Here is a 23109-nt window from a genome sequence, read left to right as displayed (position 1 = left end):
CAACCACATGTAAATTAGGGCTTTTTCGGTCGCGACGTAGCTTTTGCTGATTCGTCAGGCTCCACGTCATCACCCCCTTCTGAAAGAAATCAACCGGCATCAGCCTCGGCTATGTTTTCTTGGCTAACAGCTGTTGTACAGTTCAATTCTGCATTTTACGATGCGACTGTTTAGACGTAAAGGACTCAAGCAATCTTGTTTGGCGCGTAGCGTTTTCTGCTTTTCATGAGGAGATTCGTTCACAGGTTTTCTCACTTCTGTTGCATTGAAGGTTTCCATTTGATGTCTGAATTTTCTCTGCCGTTTTCAATTAAACATAAGATGAATTACCCAACATTTAAACTCATACACATTTTAAGTGTTGTAAGATGATACAATTTTGAATCTTTTACCATTTAAGCATTGCATAGGGGAGAATTCAGTTTTATTATTGGCCTTGGAGAACAAATCCTGCTCCTGCAGTATCTTTTCCTCCCGTCTCAAATCCTGAGAGTAAACTGCCCACTCTCCTCAGAAAAAAAAAATAAAACACCAAACAGAAGGTTGCGTGTAAGGTTGTGCAGCTTATTCTTCAGAAACCGTGTACAATCCCAGTTTCCGTAAGTGTCAGTCTTTTTTACATACTCCAGGAAAGTGTCCCAGAGAAGCTATAAAACCTCCCAAAATAAGCTCCAGGAGGCAAAATCACTCTCAGCAGAGAAACCGCTCAAACATTAATTTCTCATCCTGAGTGCTAGTTTCACGGTTCTCAGATAATTCACACGTTGACGGGAAAAAAGGCCACTTATGGCACTCATAACCGTATGAAGAATTAAAATACCGTCCCATGATTTATGGGGTGCTTCTCCTGCAGGGTCACTCCAATTATCCTGCACGGCAAACAAAAAGTAGGCTGTGTCTGAAAATAATAATAGTGCCGCGTGTCGGGGGCGTCAGTCAGACCCACTGTCCCTGAAACCCAGATCGAAATAGACGATTCTTTGTCCTGTTTTGGAAAGGAGACCGGTATGAGCAGGTATAGCCTCCAACAGTCCATGCTGGCTGCAAGATGGACCCCCCCCTTCATTGTAGCCACGAAGAGGCACAGTGAGTCAGCCTGGCTCTGCCTCCACCGGCTGCTCCTCCTGGGCTGTGTCGGCTGTGGGGCCCCGAGAATATCATCTCAACTGGCCCCAAATCACTGACACTCTCAACTTCTCTTTTGTGGGGGGAGTGAGAGGAAGAGGAGAGAGAGAGAGAGAGAGAGGGAGAGAGAGAGAGAGGGAGAGAGAGAGGGAGAGAGGGAGAGAGAGAGGAGAGAGAGGGATAACCTACTTCCAGAGAGCAGTATGGATATGGTCTCCCAGACTCTGCACCATTTCACGCAGGTTTTATTGTTTCCATTTTATGGCGGTATGAAATAGGCTTATCGATTTAACTTGTCCTATTTGAACTTTTCTTTTTTTTTTTTTGTGTGCCAAGATTGGATTTTTCTTTTTTTGGGGGGGCTGGGGCTGGGGGTGGGGGTGGGGGGGTTCCTGAACGAGTTGGGGCTGGGCATCGTCTCCGGTCAGACCCGCCCGGGAGCAGAGGGGATCACACGGGCTGTGGTGACTCGCAGGTCGGAGTGCGCACAGCAACGCGCCCCTTGTGATTCATGCGCATTTTGCAGACGGTGCGCAGGTGGAGGCGAAGAGGAGGAGAGGAAGCGGACGGATGGAACAGCCGCGGATGTTCAACGTTTACTCCCCACAATAAGGAACGAGCAGCTTTTTTCTTTCTCCTTCTCTCTCCCCCCCCCCCCCCCCCCCCCCTTTCCGTGTTGGGTTGGATCGGAACCACGGGCTCTGATCCGGTTTCTACGCCCGTGACAAAAGTTTGACTGTGAGAAGATGCTGCTCCGCTTCCTCACGCGCTGCTGTGGATTCGTCTCTTGAGAAATAGCTGCGATCCTGCGCGTCCGTGGTCGTCGGAGCCAGTTTGAACCAACTGAGGGTTTTTTTGTTTTTTATATTCTCGCACATCATCATCACCACCACCATCATCATCACCATCATCATCATCACCATCTCTCGCCCAGGATTGAATCATGTCTCGCTCCATAATGGACTTCCTCGGACTGTACTTCTTACAGCTGGCTCTCATCGGTGAGTTAAACAACACTTGGATTATAATTGAGTTGAACTTGCACTTCAATGTTTTGTGTCGCTTGATTTTTTTTGTATTGCAAAGTTGCATAATGAGACGTTTATCTTCCTGCAACATCGGCCGCGTGCATGTGATCAGCTCCGTGCTGGAGAGAACATGAGGATTCAGGGGTTTCTTATTTTATTATAAGACCCCACAAAACATCTGATGTGTGATTGACAGCTCTGGTGGACTGGATGGAGACGCGTGCATGTCTTTTCTCTGCATTTTTTTTTGTTGTTGTGCGTGCGTGACGCCCTGGAGGCCGTGCACGCAGCTGTGCACGTGTACCTGCACGAATGTAAATGTCGGGAGAAAAGATGAAGCAGGATTTGTTTCCGCTGCTGCTGCTGCTGGTCCCCAGTTTGACGGTGAAGATGCAGACAAGTGTGTGTCAAAGTGTTGGTGCGCGCGTGCAGCACTCCGCCTGGTTGTGTGCGCGCGTGCGTTCGCTTGTGGGAGTGCGGTGAGCGCGCGTGTGCACCTGCCTTTGCAGGTGAATTGTGTCGTTTGTGTGTTTGCGCGTGTGTGTCTGTGTGTAAGTGTGCATGATGGGGGCGGAGCAGAGTGGCAGCAGCAGTGTGTGTGTGTGTGTGTGTGTGTGTGTGTGTGTGTGTGTGTGTGTGTGGTCACTGGTCATGAATTCAGTGTGTCTCTCTACCTCTCTCACACAGACACACACAATCACACACGCACACTCTCTCTCTCTCTCACGCAGGCACACACGCACACACACAATCACAAGCATATGAACCCTCATTCTCTCTCTCTTTCACAAACACACACACTCTCTCTCTCTCAAAACACACACACACACTCCCTCCTCTCTCTGTCTCTCTCACACACACACACACACACACACACACACACACACACACACCTCTCTCTCTCTGTCTCTCACACACACACACACACCGAGCTTTCCCTCTCCCTTAAATCTATTAATCAAGTTACCTTTACACTTCATTGTTCCAGCAGTTGTGAGTCATTTCTGATGCCAGAGCTGTTTTCTGTTCGTCTACTTTCAAATTCATCTGTGGTATAAACTCTGCACCATATTCTGTAAACCCCCCCCTCACCATGCTAAGAAGAAAAAAAACCTCCTGCAGCGTGAATGCAGGAGGAAACAGGACGTGCAGACGGAGGGATTTGTATTTGTGAGATTTATAGTCCTGGTGATGACAGCTCTGCATCTCAGACTCCATTTCCCTTTAGTGCAGCTGTGATTTCAGCCTCACATGCTGGGAGCGTTCCGGAGACTCTGGAGTCGTTCCACCTCCTCGAACCCGGAGCTCACAGGCCTGCAACACTCCCCTCCTCCACTTTTTGTCCACGGAAGGTGACGCTGTAAGATGTCCCCCTGTCTTCTCTTACTTTTCCCATCATATGTGAAACCTCTCTCACAGCACTGTGCTGTCACTCAAGACATGAGCCGGGCGGGTGAGTGCAAGCGGGATGTGTGGAGAGAGAGAGAGAGAGAGAGAGAGAGAGAGAGAGAGAGAGAGAGAGAGAGAGAGAGAGAGAGAGGGGCCGGGGTAGTCAGTCCCAGTCTTTTCTCCGCGGATATTCTCACCTTGTCAAAGAGATGTGTCAAAACGACGGAGAGTCTGTCACCCAGGGACTCATGATCCCGTCCATCAGCCACCAAGGGAGGGTGTGGGGGGGGGATCAAAGTAACGCAGGCAGTTCCAGCCTGAAGGTCAGAGAGGAAGAGGACGGTGGTCGGTTTGGATCTGCAGGGGAGGATATGAAAGAGAGGAAGAGAATGAGTCTTAAAGTCAGAGATGTTGAGATTGTCTGAGCGTTTCATGGGTAAATGTGGTAAATACAAATAAGAGGTTTGCATCCGTACGGCTGACGTGGTTTATCATGTTTGGCCTTTAGTGCAAATGTATGCGACTGCTTGTTGCTTTAACTTAGACATGAACACTGGGAAATGTCCGGAGAACTGGGTGTGGACATGCCCTGAACTCCAGATAATCTCAGGAGATTATCTGGATTGTCTGTGCGTGGGAACGCAAATGTTACGGTCAGTTGCTGAGGACATTCTGCGGAGTTTCTACTTCCCGACCCTTAATAGAAACTAGGGGTCTGTCAGAGTAAACCCACGTTAGAAAACAGCTGGAGATTATCCCGAGAATTAGATAATCCCGCAGGTGATTTTTCCAGGTCAAACACGTTCACAACAACAGGAACATTTCTGGAAAGGGGTGGTTCCTGGGTGGAGCAGCAGGATGCAGGACATGACGTAATAATTCTGCTGCATTTTTGTCCTTATCGGAAAAAACTCTCAAATCTCGTCGTCTTTCCAAGTTGACGTCTCAATCATCATCTTACTACAAGGTTGCCAGGAAATGTTCTGGAAAATCTCGTACATTTGCGTTCTCACATCTGTAAAATTTCAGGAAAATGTCCAGAATTCAGTTCACGTCTGAAAGCAAGCTTCTTTGTTGCTTGGTGTGTGTGTGTGGACTGGCTTAGCTGCACTTATGAGGACCAAGACTTGACAGCCCACTGTCCTTGCGAGGACCTTTTAGTGTAAAAGTATATAATAGTGCCTGCTGTGTGTTTGTGCCTCTTTCTCAGGCTCCTGCTGCAAATAAAAACTCACTGAGCCAAATAAGGGTTTAAAAATGCCTGAATGCCTGTGGTGGCCGGAGCCACAATGATATCTGTCCCATCTAATGATTGTCTCCTCCTGATGAAGCGTGCTGTGCAATGTGGATGTATGCAAGACTGCCGTGCTGTGTTTTTGTATATTTCGTTAAATCGTGCGGGTAAACTCGTGCAAAAAAAAAAAAGGACAAACCAGGCCTCTGTTTACTTGAGATTTTAAATTAGCATATTTACTGCTCAGCCTTGTGATGCTTCAGTGATTATCTGCTCGTTCCTGCTCTGAACATTTTTGCAATCATTACTGTAATTAGATGACCAGGTTTATCTGCTTATTATTCTTCTCTAAGTGGGGGGCAGTAAATAGCCGACCTCGCCGCTTGCAACACTGCAGAAGGTTTATACTCTTTTACATATGGTGAACAGTGTTATATGCACGTCTGTAATTGGCTGGTAAGAGGTTGTGTATTTTCTTTCCCAGCAGGAGTCTGTGACGCCTGGATCCTCACAGTGGTGGAGGGAAGGTGTGACCATTTAATTACCCGGCACAGAGGCTGCTGTAGATTAGATTCATCAGGGAGGCGACCAGGATCTCATCCTATAAAGGTCTAATGGGCTGAGGAGGACAAACACAGCTGATTTCAGATCAGCGTGTTGTAGAAAAGCGACGATTATCTGTAAAGTGTTTGAAAGTAGAAGCTGCGAGGGAAGAAAGAGCGAAATTATGAAATGACTCCTACAAGAACTTGTTGTGCTGATTATAAAATGATTGGATTTAACTACATACACATGATGGTGCTACTATCATATCATAACATTTCATCAAAACAGCTAAATTACTGATTTTATTTGATATAATTTATGTTATTATTCTACAGTTTTTACACCATTCATCACTTTGCTCAGTAGCTCATCTCAGTTTATTTGCTTCAGGTCAGAAAAGCTTCTCAAGTCACTGATGGGAATAAAAAGTCTGTATGATTTTGTGTTTTGAGGACAAAGTTACCCAAAAGTAATTATCGTGTTGAGACTGCACCCCGCCAGGTAATTATTTACCTGATTAACTTTCTGGTCCAGTTGAAAACATCTTTAAATACTCGGTCGTATTATTATTCGCTGCTGTAAAATCGTCTTTAGAAGAAATGAAAAGCTTCAGATCCTTTAACACTGTGAAGTTACTTTCATGAGGAAACGCAGCAGGAGATTGTGTGGGTCAGACGCAACAACTGGAGGATGACCCGTGATGTTCAGATGAAGGGTGGCGTCTGGTTCGAGCATAAAGGAGACGCTACGTGTAAATTCTGCTGCGTCTTTGTTTACAGCGCTTTCACACGGCGTCGGCCCTCATCGCCAAAAGCTCTCGAATCCCGTTGTCTTTCCAAGTTCACATCTCCTACGTCGAGTCGTCTGTACTCTTCCAGCTTCTCGTCCGTTGTGTGTCAGACACGTCATCAACGCGCCTCCAGAACTTTTCTTTCTTTCTCAGATCTGAGCTCTGACATCTTACTCGATGAAACTCTAATTTCAAGAGAACATCCGAAGATCAGCGAAATGTCCGTCAGCAGTTTTGTGATTTCGGCCTCTTTTCTTCCCTCAGACAATCCAAACACCTTTGTTGCCTTTAGAGTCGAGTTTCACCTGGACTGTTGAAGACTAACATTATTTACGGAGATTTCATTTCTCAGAGTGTAAGTTGCAGTCCGCTGTGTTCAGAGTTAGTGTCAAGAAAGTGTCTGTCTGCCTCCTCTCACTTGGTTTCCTGTCGGTGTCTTTATTGAACGTCAGCACCAGATGAGGCGTCTGGACAAAGCTTGATATGATTCCTTGGAAACAGACAGTGTTCATGATGAGGATCCTCGTACCGATACTGACCGGAGGATTGGGTTTCGTCAGGATGTGACAGATCCTGATTTAACAGTAGGGTTGGCTGCTGAAAACGGGCCCGTGGCTACGTTATAAGATCGCAGTGTTGATAAGCGCTGATGGTTCTGCTCTCGGTACCGGAGAAATTAAGATAATGGATTTCCTATTCATTATTGCTTCATAAAAATTATCTCGCACATTATATCTCACCAGCTAAATTCCTGATTAAGACATTTGCCGATGATGCATTTCCTGCCGTCCCCATCCAGAAGAGAGATATCTCAGTCAGAGTGTGAGGGGCCGGGGCAGCGTTCTCCGTCATACTCTGCTCTTACTGACAATGATGGAGAGAATCAAACATTCAACAAGACGTGTTACACTTCATTTCCGTCAAAGGAAAAACTGTGGTGCATCTTTAGTTGGTTGGTTTAATACTGTAATGAAATATTTAGTCTGGAATAAGGTGAAAACACAACCAGGCATTAAAAAAATGGACCGAGCAATGTTGGATGCACAGTAAATGTCACTGCACATTCATTTTCAGGGTTTGTTTTTATTTGAGATTATTATTATTTTATATTTTGTACCAAACCAGCTTTTTCTGGTCTTTCTATCTGCTTGTGTTTGAGTGTAGGAAGCTGAGCTAAACGTAGCCTCAGTCTGTGTCTATCACAGGTTGCAGGTGACGTTAGCATTAACAAGCCAGATAAGCGCAGGAAAAAAACAAAACCTGATGTTGATGAAGGAGATTTATTCCTCTGCAGTGGCAGTAAACACAACTCACAGGCCGGCTGATAACTCTGCTGTATTCGGAGCTTAACAAGATATTAAGCGCTGACAAACAGTAATGGTGACCGCGATAAAGAGGCTACGGCTACAAGCCGACACCTCCGCTCACCCACCGTCTCTCCAGCAAAGACAGAGTCCAAATGAGACGGGCAGTTGGCTGAGTACCGGCCGTTCTTCCCCCCGTCCCACCCACAGTGGGGGGTCAGTCAGTTTCACGTGTGTTACACCGACATGCATGTGCGAGCGTACAGGAGACTGTTCAGTTCATGTGTCATAAAACGAAAAAATAACGAGCTCTAGGAGGCTTTAAAGTTCACCGGGGAATGAAAGCAGAGTTTGCTGAAAAGTGTTCATTGTGTGGGTTTTTAACGTCTTGTCACTGAAAACCCACGGAGGGATTTGAATCAGTGTGAATAGAAGACTAATAATAATTTTAATCACAGACCAGAACAGATATTACAGATCTTATATTATTAACATCATACCACCCCCACACACACACACACACACACTTATCTGTCTATAGTTGTGAGAGCATTGACATTGAATACATTCACAAACCCGAACCTAATTCTAACCCCACCCTTAAAAAGTCTTAACCCGGAAACAACCCTTTGAGTTTGTGAGGACCAGCCGAAAATTTGACCTCATAACTATAGATAGACACACACACACACGAACACACACACACACACACACACACACTCTCCAGTGAATCCAAACTCCATCAGTTGCCTCCTGCAGTAATTCACCCTCATCACTCTGCTTTGTGTGGGGATGAATAATTCCCTCTGTGTGTTTGGTGACCTTAAATTGATGCAGATAATATTATATATATATATATATATGTATTTTTGTCAGTGTTGGCATTTCTGCATTTTATTCTGACAAATCTGGAGCCCACCCCCTCACTGCTGCCCCCTGTCACTTCCATCCTTCACACTCGGTCCCGGTAGCTGGTGCGGCGTTTGCTCAGTTTCTTGATTTCCCTCAAACCGGATACTTCTCTGTGCCTCGAAGTTCCACTGACAGAGAGAGGCAGGAGAATACTGTCAGAGCGATTCACGGCGGGAGGAGGATGTGAACGTGAAAGCGAGAGAGAGCGGATTTATTCATTTTTTCTCCACGAGGCTGGAGCCGTTGTTGGGCATCGAACAGAGACGCGCTGCGTATCCTCCGCAGAGCGTCTCACAGGAGCTCAGCCGCTCTTTAGATCCCCGCTGCGTCGGCTCAGGTCTAATCCACACATTTACTGCGCTACCCCCCCCCACACTTCTATTTACACTGTCCTGATTGTTGTTTACGCCGAACGCCACTCGCTCCACATCCCTGAAGACGAGATGGTAGTGATTGCTCGGCCCCATCTGCATCTCCGATCTTCACGCCGGCCGATATCGTTTTTGACGCCCCAATCCATCTTGTGTGATTGATTTGTTGATTTAATTTGTCAACTGTCGACTTACTGAGATAATACTTTATTTTTTATTTTTGAAATGGAAAACTTTAAGGACCGATGCCTCTCTGACTGTTATCATGACTCAACATAAGAGTTGAAATAAAGTCAGACGGCTGCAGGCGTGTTTCACTGGTGACGACTTAGTGCTTCTCACTGCGCTGTTATCTCTACCGGGACAAGTAATATGTATAAAGAGAAGAGGGAAGCAATTACAGGCTAGTAGTGAAGAATGGAGCAAAATGGAGTCTCCTCTCAGATGGAGATAAACATTCCCAGGAACAAAGGGATTCAAACTGCAGCACTGATTCCGGGTTGAGGAGGGGAGCCACAGTGACGGCGCTCTTTATTATGTTAAAACCCTGTCATTTCCACGGGCTTTTGTTGAGGGACGATTATGCCACGGAGACAATTATTATTGCCGCGCTGAAAGGATACGGCATTTACTGCCACCGTGTGCCGCAGCCAGACGTTTAACTTCGCAGTGAAAAGGCTGCGAAATGGCCCGGGCTGATGGCGAGAGAGCCTAAAAGGCTGCAATTAATCAGGAGAAAAAGTTTTGTGACTGACGGGGGGGGAGAGAGAGAGCTGGCATGGCAGAGCAAAAGAGACGAGTGGTAATGAAACAAGCCGGCGAGGCTTCAAGGCCCAACCGTCAAGTGTTCACAGTACTTACAGCCTTTAAGTGTATCTGTCGGTGCGTGTTTGAGTGTAAGGAACTTTCACTGTCTCATTGCGAGCGCTGCAAACCATTATCCAGGCCCCTCACAATAAAGGCTCTTATGACTCCACCATTTTATTGAGAGCGGCGCTGGAAGTGACAATCACATTCTCATCTGGCAGAGGAGCAAGGTGACATAAAAATCTCTCCCGGATAATCACGAGGCCTCGGCTTCCATTCACATGATCTCCCGCATTAATCACACGCTGCCCCGGCGCCGCATGCGCTCGTACTCCGGGCCTCCTCCTATCACAGGCCGGAGCATGCTCTCGTGTATTAATTTTTCCTTCTTACATTTGAGATTTAAGCATGAAGGATTATATTTTTCAGTTCCAGATACAAAACACAGCTTTTTTTTTGTCTTTGAGTAAATCAGCAGATTGTTTAAGCAAACCTCATGCGCCTTGAGAGAAATATCTGTAATCCTGTAAAGTCTTCTCCGTCCTGTTGCTAAGAGATAAACTCGGAGGTGTACAGACGATTGGATTCATTTTTACTTAACTACAAAAAGTTGCTGTAGCCGACTGACTGGAGTACACTACGTACTTTTCCTCCTCGTGTCCCCGGTGGTCTCGGTTTCCGTGGCGATCCACACTCGCCTATAGTTGAACGAGCACTGCACCAGTATGTCCGTGTGCAGCATCTGAAGAGAGCGAGCAGAAGGCCGGGGCCACTGGGCTGCACCACTCCTGCACTGGTCCACAGACAGTTACCCTGGCACCTGTTTTGTTCGGCACAGACTGACCATCACCATTTGAGTTTCCCAGTAAAGTTTGCCAAGCTGCGACTGCAGGATGAGCTGTGTGTCACTCAGGAGACAATCAGCTGGAGGAGGAGAGCGCCAGAGAGAGGCAGGAGAGACGTTAAGCTAAGTTGAGATGACTTTCGGCGTCTAAAAGCACAATTTGATCTTCTAATGGATCCATCCATCCATTATCCAGACCACTTATCCTGCACCTCCTGTCCTGCATCCAGCACCGGGCGGGAGGTGGTGAACTACACCCTGGACAGATCGCCGGGTCCATGACAGGTCCAACAGAGACAAACAGTCATACACAAGCACATTCACACCTGCAGACGATCTAGAGTCTCCAGTTCAACTAACCTGCATGTTGTCGGACTGTGAGGAGAAGCTGCAGGATCCCAGAGAAAAGCAACGTGTGCAAACTCTGCTCAGGCCGGCAGTTTCAAAGTTCTCATGGATCTGAAAACTTCAAATAAACAATAAAACCTTTTATGTTTTGAAAATTATCAGCTGAATCCACTGCTTCCTCATTTCTGAGAGCAACTTTTGTTTGGATACCTTGTAAAACTCCGCCAGACAAATGATTACTGTGGCAGCAGGGACGTCTGTGAGGATTTTTTACAAACTGCAGGTTTCTATAAATTCTTTATGAAAAGGTTTCATTGACTCTAAGGTAATCTTTGCTGCAGAAGCCAAATATACAGAAAAGATAATTACGAGACACAAACTGGAGCCAAAGCTTTTCCATCTCCGCCTGCTGCTGCTCACTTTTAGGTCAGATCATATTACAGAAGTGGCTCCTCCACCTCCTGTCTTACTTTTCCCTGACAACTCCCAGCAAATGAGAGCAGACCCAGCAGGCGGCTGAGGGGGGCAGAGATCTCTGTCCGGAGCAGCAGCCGAATCGAGCTGACATCCTGCAGCCTCTACTGCAGGGGCCGCGGGATCTGCGCTGCCAATTGGTTTCTAATCAGAGCTGCAGTTTCCTGCCGCGGCGTTCTGCTCGGTCTATTGAGACAGAAATAGAGGGAAAGTGTGAAATCGGGACTCGGGAATCAGGTTCGGCGCCAGGCTGTCATCTGGCTAAGCCAACAGGAGGTTGAGGAGGATGGGGTTGTGTAGAACGGGCCAAACCGCAGCGGGCGTTCCACTCAGACTGTCTCAGATATGTGCCAGATAACATTTATGAGGCCTAATGAAAGAGTTTTCAGCTCGACGGTCTTACACGGTTTCTTACGCCGTGGTCTGTCGCGAGCCGCTCGGCTGATTGTATCTGTTTGTCTAACACGTTCCACATCGTCACCCGGGCGGAGTGGAGAAGAAGAATCGAAAAAATGTTCAAGATTTCATAAAGATACAAGAAGCAGAAGCTGTTTGTTGGCAGCGATGACAGGGCAGAATCTGACTTGTCTCTTTTCCCAGAATATTTATCACACTATAGTCAGATTCAGTTACCGAGCTGCGCAATCTTTCAGAACAAGAACCATATGTTCCACTATATCAGTTTGTGTCTCTCTGTGACCCTGTGTGGTCACAACCAAATTAAACCATCCAGGTGGTTGGACTGGTGGAGTCATCAGTATTAAAAACCTCTGAGTATGTGAAGACTCAGGAGGAGACGTCGCCCGTGACACGTAACGGCGAAGCAGAGTATGTTCTGACGTGGTGAACACAGACCAGGGTTGTGATCACCGAGGACTTAAAGGTTGTGTAAAGAAATCACCAGACGTCTGAGCCACCGCCCACATCCGTGATTTATCCAGTTATTTGCTCTGCTCACTTACTAATCAGCAGCTATTTCTGCTGATGGAGGAAACTGTTGACTAATCTGGGTTTTGTCGGCCGGATTACGAGGGCACACGTCAGGTAGCTACCGTTTATCTCCATGAAACATCGTGGAGAGGAGTGGAAGCGAAAACGGTGACGAGCGTGTATGAAATTGACAAACCTGTAGGATTAATGTTGACTACTACATCAATATAAAATGCTAAATCTTTCAAAATATTAAGTCTGGTTACAACTACTTTATTATCCATGTTGAATAAAACGTATTATCCAAAGAAACATTAGCATTCATTGTGATTAATTTCTCTTTTTCATATTTGATCAAATAATGTCTAGAGCCTGACCAATATGGATTTTATGCCAATATCGATATGTGGGCCGAAAAAAATTCCAATACCAATATATGTGTAGAAATATATACAAATATTAAGTGACACATATAGATGGTGTTATCAAACCCTGATGAGAAAGAACTGTAATATATTTGTAATTATTATAAATGTATTAAATCATAAATAAAAAGAACACATAAATACAATCAAATCTAAAAACTCAAATAAGGAAAATGTATATATTTCTTTTAGCGTAAAAATAGAAATACAAACATCTTTTCTGCATTGTTTATTTTTTAATTACAAGTTTTCATATTTTACACAGCCACAGATACCGATCGATCTGTGAATCGTCCGAGCTCTACTAATTTCAAATATTAAACTCCACCAACATTTTAAATATATTTAGCATTTGAACAATGTCCATTAGCTAGTAGCTGACTGAATTCTGTCTTTCACTCGTTGTAGCGAAGCCTCCAGAATTCCCTCGGGAGCCAGAGGGTGTGAACGAACCCTTTCACACCACACGTCGTCATCTAACACGTGAACGATGCAGTTCTTAATCCTAACGGAAAGGTTTTCTTTTCTCGTGGAGGATTTATTTCCTCGTTAACTTTCATCCTCTGAAGCTACTGTTTGACTCACCGGGGATGAGTGACAGCTGCGGTGACACAGATCTTGACAGCTGAGTGGCGGGTCGTCTCCACCATCGACAGACTTCTCGCCTGGAGCCGCAAGCGCCGCGTGTCGTGGCTTAAACTCGTGTGTCAAAAAAAAAGGGAACGTGACACAGACATTAGCAGGAAGGGAGAGCAGGTTTAATGTTGGTTTTATCAAGTTAAACTGGTCCCGTTAAACAGTTCATTTTTTTGTCCTACAGGCATTGAGACGGATTGCGTGTGAATATCACGCGCAGCTTTTCGTGGGGTCTGTAGTTAATCTGAGAATAAGACCGCGGCGACCTCTTCCTATCTCCGCTCAGTGGATCATCTCCCGTTAGCTGAGCTGATAAATCCTGCCCTCCAGGTCTTTTTGTTCCAGCCCATCTAAATACAGTTTTTTTATTTCGAAGGGGATTTCAGTGTGCGGTGATTGACACGCTGCACACAGTGTTATAAGGAATCGGTCGCTTTTCTCTTCCGTTTCCTCTGGTACATGTTCGCATGTCTCGACACATTCTGGGGTTTGAACCTGTGAATTTCCAGCATTCGTTTTCCCCTCGTGTTACTTTCTCGATTATAGTGAAAGATGATATAAACCTCTGAGCCATTAGCTGAGCCATTAAATACAGATCCATCTTATTGCTCCAGACACGATATATGTGCTCGTCTCTCCTTTTTTTTTCCTCTTAAAGTCTGAGACCTGAAGATTAGTTGAGCCAATATAACTAAGGTAAGGAAGCTTAGTAACACAAGAATGAATGTAAATAGGATTCAGCGGCAATAAAAGGTACAAAGTGGTCTACTTTAAATCCCTCTCTGTGGGAATTCAATTTCCCCAGGCCTCACGGCGTCCTGCCGGTGACAAAGAGAGACGCTTCTCTTTGTCTTCCCTCTGAGCAAATTCCAATTAGTGCGTGTTTGTTGGTGTGCCAGTCAATCACAGTGGAAGCCTGCGTTTCAACGACGATGACAGCGGCAACGTATCGACTCCCATTTGGAACAATAGACAGTAAACTGGGATATTGATTTCTCTTTATAGGCTCATTGAGTATAGGGCAGCCAGTTCATTTAGAAAACGGGGCCACTTGCAGCCGTCCCTGCTCCGGGGGGGTACTCTCAAAAAAAATATTGATAACACTCTCGTGCAGCCCTTTGTACCGTCGCAGCTTCTCCGGCCAATTAACACTGGCACCCGCTGCTGAAGTGATTTTCATCTCTTGAAAATTGAAAATATTTTCCCCTGGCGTTATCCATTACGGATCATTATGGGATTACAGCAGGGAGAAGCAACAAATAAGGAAAGTGTCGTGGAGGCGGACAGTCGACACCTACACCTGTCGTTAATCCGATCGGGCCTTTGGAACGGAGAGATAGACCACAGCTACACACCATCATCACCGCACACAGCACAAATACACACACGTATTTATACACACTTGGATATTTTCTTCAAATTGAATCACTGATGCCCGTTGCGAGGGGCCAGTGCCGGTGCGGCCCCCATCATCGCGTGCGTTCGACCTTCAGAGAGCCTCATTTATTTTGAGAAGACCTTTTTTTTTTTAAAGACGCGCTCCCCTCGTGTGGATCGGTGAATATAAGATATAAAAAACACCGTCTGCCCAGTGACTCTGGGCCATGGTGAGATCAAACAGACGGAGGGAAGGGAAAAAGGAACCGAGGGATGGAAGAGAGGAGAGGAGGAAAAACAGAAGAAAGGGTGTGTGTGAAAACATGTGATGTCTTTTCCACTGGCTCCAGTCCGTCCCCTTGGTCACTGCCCGTCTCATCTCGAGGTTTAATTATCTGCTTTTAACTCCATCCATCCGTCTTTTCCCCGGTTTTCATGTGATCCCGGCTCCTCGTCCTCTGTGGCTCCGGGCCTCGGCTACTGAAGTGTGACCCAACCCGCTGCCATTGATCTAAGGTCAGTCGCCATTAAGCCGGTGACCTTTTCCCAGATTCCCGGTTATTTGATAATCCCCGCTATCAGCTATCCTCCAGATGGTGAGGTATTCAATTTTTCATCTGTTTTCAAGTGGCCGCATGAAGCGCAGCTGTTTTTTTGGGGGGTTTTCTTGGGTTTTAAAACACTATCACAGCTCTGGATCTTTTTTTTTTTTTTCGTGGCTCCTTAATCGTGCTGCTGTCGTGCAGATGAAGGATTATGAGGCGATAACCTCAGAGGTCAGAGCCACTTGACTCGCTTGGGTCGTCCTCGATGGTATCAGGTAATGGACAGGGCCTCCCCGAAAGACAGGAGAGGAGGTGAAGGAGGCCTCGAATGTATCATCGCTTCACGCTACAGGGCAGCAGATAAAGTGCCCCCATTCGCTGTCAGCTGCCGCGACCTCTTGTCTGATCAGCAACCTGAACAACCCCCGGTGTTACGTCTTCACAACGCGCCGTCCAATCTGGATTGGACGAAAGCCACGAAGCCCCAGAAGAACGCTGCTCGCCGAACGCCAGCCTTTCACGGGGGGGGTTCATGAGCTTTCAGTCGCCATCAATATCATTTAAGGACTTACACATTGTACTTGTGGGAGCCGTGTTGTGGGAGCGGCGCTCCAAAACGCATTACAGGAGCGCGAGGCTGGTCCCCGGACAGCGAGCCAAGAAAGTGCCAGGTTCCCGAGCCGTGATAGAGTACGAAGGTTTTTATTGAGGCTGTCGTGAAAAATCCCAACGAGTGAGATCCTCTGCGTCTGTGGCAGGCGTCACCCCCTCCGCTCTCCTTTTTTATTATTACTTATTCACACACAGCAATAATGTTGCCTCGGTTTCTTTCGCTATCAATTTGCAAAGTTGGCTGTTAAACTGTGAATTACGCAACACACACACACACAAAAACGGGATGGGGGCTAATCAATATGACTGCGCTGAGGATATTTACGGCTCCGGGGGAAGACTCGTGTGCCGGGAGGAGGAGAGAGCGTATGGAAATGTGCCGTCTTCCCTCTTGACTGTGAGCACTTCTCTGCTGATCCTTGATTAGCGAAATGATAAATCCATCCTCCTGCTATTCACAGTGTGATGGTATTTGCATGGAGTGATTAGGGTTCAATCACTTCATCACTTGCGATATCAAACGTGCTGTGCGTGTTTGCGTCTCATTTGAAAGCTATAGTTAACGGGATTCGTAAATTGTGCCGCACACAATGTGTCATCATGTGTGTGTGTGTGTTTTTTACACATTTCCTCTGTGGATTCCAGAGATTATATTCATGCCGCCCCATGTGGGATGTGAATATGCAGACGTGGACATGTTTGCTTTGTCAGCTTTTCCTCTCTTGTAGTAGAGGCTGTTTTTTCTAAGGTTCAGTTCGAGCCACAGTGAAAACATCCGCTCAGAAACACATCCATCCGTTATCTGTCACCTTTGTCCGTCACCTTTCTGTCCACGGTTCCACTCCAGGCTTCTTGCTTTGGTCTGTGTTATCAAGGTCAAGGAAAGGTCAAGAGGTGAAGATCAAGAGGGCACGTTGTGGAGTGTGAACAGTGACCGCCCACTTTTAGAGCGAGCCTGATTCTGGAACCTGAAAACACAACATGACGACTTCCAGCTTTTCTTCTGGAACTTGTTGTGGTGATTTTTTTCCGGACTTTCTTTTTCCTCATCTCTAAAAAACGACATCATGTTAGAAAAGGGAAATCCTGGTCCCTCCGCGGTGAACGTGAATCTCAGCTCATTTGATTGTTACGGTTGTGGTAAACCTTGTGGTAAAGACTAAACTCACCAGCTAACATGAGACTGAGTGTTATTTAATAAAATGATGAGAGCTTTCTCAACTAGACCTGCTGTCTTATAAGTGATTCATCACAATCCCCCCCATGATGGATGTAATTATACTGTATCATACAGTATATCATTATATGTGATTAGTAAATGGAATGAAGATGGAGCCATGAATGTTTGATGAACTTGGAGTCTTGTTTTCATCTTGGGAGCAAAATGTTGTTCATGTTGATTAAAGTGTAAAATACTTTGTAATGACTTAGAGATGATGATGATGAGGATGATGATGATGATGATGATGATGATGATGATGATGATGATGAGGATGAGGAGGAGGTTTTTCTCAGTGTGGACGATTATTCTCAGTCGATATCAGTATTTAATACAACGCCTGATCTGTGTGCAGTTTCTATTCTGTTCTTTACGGTGACACATGCAGAACATGAGTAGCTCATGAAGTACTCTCTCTCTCTGTACATGCACAGAATGCAGTGGAAGTATTCAGTTTCTGACAAAGAGGCTTTCTGAGGTATACATGTCCTGTGACCGTGACCGTTCTAACATATCAGTGAGGATACATGTGACCTTAGCGTGTGATTTTTGTCGAACATGTGAACAAGACCAAGGATTTATAGATATTTAAAAGTGACAGGCTTCCCTTCTACTCATAAAGCGTTTTTATAAAAGTCCATTTGTGACGGATATTTAGTTAAGGGGAATTTTTTTGAAGAAATGTGAAGAATTTCTCAGTTTTATGAAGCGTTAGACTCATGCAGCAGAGTCTCCAAACAGATTTTGAGTTTGTGTTCTTGCCTCCGTGGCGTCTGTATCTGCTCATGTTAACAACACAGTTTACTGCGTGAAATAGTTTGGCGATGAAAAGAAAAATGTTACTTTCTGGCCCAGAATCAAATCAAGGTCGAGCTTTCTCTGCTGGAAACTAATTTTTCAAAGGGAAACTAATTTTGAAAGACAGCAGGAAACAGCTTTCATCAACACTGGATCTGTAAATGCTTTGCCAGTCAGTGGCTGCTTTCAGACGTGCACTGGAACTCTGGAGAGCCTCCACAGTTTCTGCAGAGTTTCTACACCAGGGGCCCCCCTTGGTATAAAGTCTGCAGAGAGTCCGGAGGAGCCAACGTGAGAACAGAGCAGGAGCTACTCGTCGTGTGTGAAAGTCTGGACTCAATTCTCCGGAGAACCTCTGCAGGACATGTCTTCTCCTGCATGTGTGGCGGCGAGTAGAAGCAGTGAATCATTTATCTTCTTCATGCAGTGGACCCAGTCATCCAGCTCGCCGCTCCTCTCTCTCCCTGCTCGCTGGATCCTCCGACCACAGTCATGTGGCACTGATCCCCAGCCCAGTCATTAGGGCCCATTGAGATGGGCTCGCATGTTCAGCTTCGCTTGACTGAATGATTCCCATTTATCCCTCCCCCCCACACCCCATCCCTCGCTCGCCGCTCTCCTCGGAGACAGGAGCTGCCAGGTTCATCTGTTTGCCTGTCTCCTGACTTGTTAGAAGCCTCTGTCAGCCTTGTTACTAAGCCCGCTGATCCGTGGCCATAAACCTGTGCAAAGGTGGAGAGGTATTAGCGAACCAGGGCTTTACACAGCTGTCCGCCGAGTGGCTGAAAGCCCAACACCCGCCTCACAGCGCGGATCAATTTACTACTGACGCTGTTAGCGAGAGCAGCAGCGTCAACAAATCGCCGTCTTTTTGAATTTTCAACCCCCGACTTCCACACGAAGACAGATGCTCGCTCTCTATAATTGACAATATTGGATTGTATCTGAATCATTTTGGGTAATGACCCCAATGTAATGGTCTATGTCTACATAGCTCAGTAAATGCAATGAACTGGTTGCGTTCCTCGGCCCCATAATCTCCCTCTGTCCTCTAGTGCCACTTTATTGCATGCAGGTCTGCTGGCTTTAATATCCTGCTTTGTTAAATCGCTACATTTCACTGCTGGCTATGCTGATTTGTTTCTGGCGGTCGCTGTAATTACCCCTCACGGAATCAGTTTTCTCGGTGATGTTTACCAGACAAAAAAACACAGAAGAAAAAACGACACTCTACCCGAGGAGATAAAGATGTATCTGACCCGCTGGGAAATCTGAACAAGATCAACACCATTAATTACTAATGAAGGATTCCCATTTGATATATGTGTAAGGCCAGTACACGTTAAGCATGCTCTGCACATGTGACTGGACGTTTAATGAACCTGTAGAAAATACGCCCATCCCTCAGAAGTATTTATTGCTCAAATTTATTAATCATCTTGTGTTTTATAACTTTTTATATTAGCTTTCTCTTTGATGAACCCGTCTAGATGCTTCTTTATAACAGATCACGTGTGTAGGACGTAACGTATGAATCCTGCTTGCAGAGATCGGGTTTCTGTTTGCAGCACATCGACACTTGGCCCCTACGACCAAAAGCTCTCTTGACATCTTTAATCGCCGTCTTCTACGTGTATTTCGCCGCTTTTTCATGAGATATTTGCATTCTTTTAGTTTTTCATCAATCACGTTGTAGAACCGTCATCAACAGGCCCACGAAACTCCAGAGAACGTCCGGAGCCGCTCTGAGCTCAGTGCATGTCTGAAAGCAGGTTTCACTCCATCAGCCCGAAGCTTCCTGCAGCCGGCTCCGTTTTGTGTGCCTCTCTTTGCTCAGCCACTTTCATTAGCAGCAAGTAATGTTTGCAAACACGGCGGCAGCTGCCCGCGTTTAATCCCTCCATTTGCAAAACGCTGTCGCGAGAATGGAGAGCGCGCTCGTCCGTCTTTGACACCTGCTCCCAAAATAACTGGTGCAAGACCTCCAGTCGTAAGTCAAACGACAGGGTGGCATGAGGAGCTGTCTGCAGGCAACTGTGAAAAATGAAGAAGAAAAAAAAGTGTGAAGATGTATAAGCACCATGTTGTGTCTCTTGTATCGGGGCCGTTTGAGAAATGTCTCTGCCGGCCCTCATCCTTAATGCTCTTGTCTTTGAGTCAGAAAAAGAGAGGAGGGTAAACTGTGTGGGGGGAGGAGGGCGAGTTCAGCATCGGAGGGGAGGAAGAAGGGATGAAATGAGAGAGTTGACTGAGAGAGGGATTAAAAGGTGATGCAGGGGGTTGAGAGAAAGCAGTTGAGATTAATTAACTCGTTCCAAACAACAGATCCTATTAAAAGTTGCTGTCAGCAACTCGCTGACTTAAACTGAAAACTTTACGAGCTTCATTCTCAAACCGCCGCACGCATCCAGAGTATTTACATCTGCACACACGAGGCTGTGCGTTGAGTTCCTGCTGTTCAGTGTTTGCTTTCGTGCTCTTCTCGGGGTTGTGTCAGCGGCGCGGAGATATCAGCTGCTCTGCTGCTACAGAGAGCAGCAGATAGCGAGCCGGCAGGCGGCTCTGTAAACACAGCATCAGAGCGGCTCGGTGCAGCGTCTGCAGGTCTCTAATGCCACAGAGCGGCGGAGGTGTAGCGATGAAAGATTGATCGACGAGGCCGATGTCTTTTCAAGGTGAGATCTCGGCTCTGAGGGAGGGAGGGACCTCACCTTCTCACCTCCTCACTTCACTTGCTCTCGGAGGCAGAAGCAGAGAATGAAGCTGAGCTGAAGCAGCTGGAAGTCTCATATTCGAGGAGGGAACTGTCTTCTCTCCCTGGTGGTCGACAGAAACGCTCGAACGCTCTCCCAGAGCAGTTTATCAAACACTCTGCTCTCTGCTGAATATTTTGGTGAGTGGTTATTCCCCCTCTTCCCAGCAGCCATCGGCCCGCTGAGGCTTTTTAAACACTCGTAGAACTCCATTACGTGTCAGCATCATCAAACACAGCAACAATAATGGCTCCGGGCGTTAATCTTCACCTTCTCTCATATTTGCAGCTGCACCATTTGATCTTTTACATCTTCCTTCATTCCCCCCCCCCCCGAACGCACTCGGCTGCTGTGGGAAAACCACATGGGCTTGATCCCCGGTATGTCAAAGCCTTCCTGACACTCAAAATGGGATCCGCCTACTGTTCAGCTCTCACGTGCATTTCTAAGTGTTAATTTCCCATCATATATTTCCCACTCAGTCGTCTTTTCTCTTCCCGTAATATCCTCTATAGCATAATGGAATTCATGATCTATATGTAACGCGTTGCATGTAAACAGGTGAATACAAGTTTGCAGGTTTGACTCCACGTATAACTAAAGGAGGGGAGTGTAAATTAAGTTTATTCTCCACCTTAATCAACAGGAATTACTTTCTTTTTTCACATCCACCAAAGAGGTTTCACCCACGTTTGATTCTTTGTCGGTTGATCATTTAAAAAAAACACATATCTATAAGTATGTGATCCATTTCAACATCCTCCCAGTTTGAACTGATCCATACGTACGTTCAGTCAGATCCTGAGGTGGTTCTCAGCATCGGCTCCTTCGGTCTTACTTTCTAATCAGCGCCTCACTCAGCGGCTGTTTGTCGACTGGGACCCGCTCGTATCTGTTCTACCTGTTTCATGCTCCAGAAGCTTGGTCACACATGATCATATTTGAACACTGACATACAGGTGTAAAGTTCATTCCAGCAAGTAAACACGCATGTAGCTGTGATGCGATGAGTACACACACACACACACACACACACATATGTAAATACAGCCTCTATAGGTCCCTACACCTTCCTATAGCCCCGTCGAATCAAACCTTCACACGTGCTCCAAAAGTCACAGATAATTAATTTCCACTAAGAATCATGAAGCTGCCAAAAGGAGCAACAGTGTGAACTTTTTATTTGCACCCTGGAGAAGCCTCACATGCTGTTTTCACCTCAGACGAGCAGGACATCTGCCTTCGTGCACGACGCTCGCTGCCGAGCCACGCTTTCCTCTCTGATGCGTTTATTTCTGAAAATCGAACATTTGCTTGGATGAAGACGACGCAAATCTCCCCTGCTGGTTTTTACTCCCACACCTCCGCCACATAATTCCCAGAACTGCACAAGCAGGTGCTGCGTCCTCGTGCTGCCGATGCACACGATCCATAAAGCGAGTCTCACGGAGGTGTCGGACCTGCAAAAAGACTCCCGAGTCAGTTCACAGACACACGGACGTTAACAAGGAAAACTGTTGTTCACCAGAGCATGTTGCTTCTTAGCAGAGCACCTGCTGTACGTGTCTGCAGTTCACAGTGGGGGGTAAACCCACCGTAACTCGGTTGACTGGTGCTTTATTGGTTTTTATTTTATTTGCAGTTTTATTAGAGTGTTCAGTTTGAGACCTATTTGAGCAGACGGCACAAGATGTCAACACTCCCACGTGGAATAGAGCTAATGCCCTTCGCTTGGATTCATTGAAGTCGACATGAAAGCGTTTCCCTCCTTGAGTTTCACTGGTGCATTTTCTTTCAACGCTTTGCAAGTATAATTCAAGAACTCGCGCGCACAAATTAACGTGGAATTTATTGATTTATTGCTCATAAACGAACAAAGCGTGTTCTTGAGTAAGAGCCCTCAAGTGTCAAGCTGATTGTACTCGCTCGTGATAATTGTTTGAATTTCTTTAAGTGTTGCCTGACATTTAGCTGAAAGTTAAAGATCGGCGGATCTAAAATCACATCACCAGACATGAGCCTCTGACCACATTCACATGTTTCATTATTTATCACAGATTTGAGTTCACATTTAATGAAAGTAACTGATCACAAATTAAATCCCTCTGTACATGTGAAGTGCACGTTTTATATTTTATGAAACAGATAAGAGGCCAAATCGTCTTGATCACCCCCCGGTGGGTGGCTGCAGTAGTTCACACATTAGTAACCCCACCTCCTCCATGTTAGCAGATGGGACGTGGACCAAACCCAAAGCGTCAGCTCACCGTGACATCGCCCGTTGGTTTGTGAACTGCCAACTTTCAGCGGACTCGTCTGTCGTGCTGGAGCGAGCTTAACGAGTGTGCTCGTCAGATGGCGGGGGGGTTGAGTCATCTAGAGGACAAGTGATGGAGGGAGGGACAGAGACGTGTTGCTGCTGCCTCCAAGGCTTAAAGATGGCAGAGTGGGTTTCATGATGGGGTCGGAGCTTCTGCTGTGGAAGTATAAGCTCCCCGTGTCGGTTCTTTGCATGAGAGTATTTCTATTTCCTCACTCCCCACATGTCCTGTATTAGTTGTCGACTGTTTCTCTGTCGCCGTGTAGCGTCGCTGTGGTTACACACAAGAACAACCTGCATGTAATGTTAAAATTAAATATTA

The 23109-nt window shown here is 46.2% G+C and overlaps 1 protein-coding gene across 1 annotated transcript in view; it reads left to right on the top strand.

The window, feature by feature from the left end:
- The first annotated feature begins 1781 nt into the window (after positions 1-1781).
- gfra4a (GDNF family receptor alpha 4a) overlaps positions 1782-23109 on the top strand; it is a 113388-nt gene continuing 92060 nt past the window's right edge. Inside the window, exon 1 of the mRNA XM_035167190.2 lies at positions 1782-2126. Coding sequence (XP_035023081.1) covers positions 2069-2126 — 58 coding nt within the window. The 5' untranslated portion in view covers positions 1782-2068. The remainder of the gene's footprint in view (positions 2127-23109) is intronic.

This window comes from Hippoglossus stenolepis, chromosome 10, assembly GCF_022539355.2.
Source record: "Hippoglossus stenolepis isolate QCI-W04-F060 chromosome 10, HSTE1.2, whole genome shotgun sequence".
Taxonomy (NCBI): Eukaryota; Metazoa; Chordata; class Actinopteri; order Pleuronectiformes; family Pleuronectidae; genus Hippoglossus; species Hippoglossus stenolepis.
The sequence above is the reverse complement of the archived record's forward strand: the minus strand, read 5'-3'. Positions and strand labels throughout refer to the sequence as shown.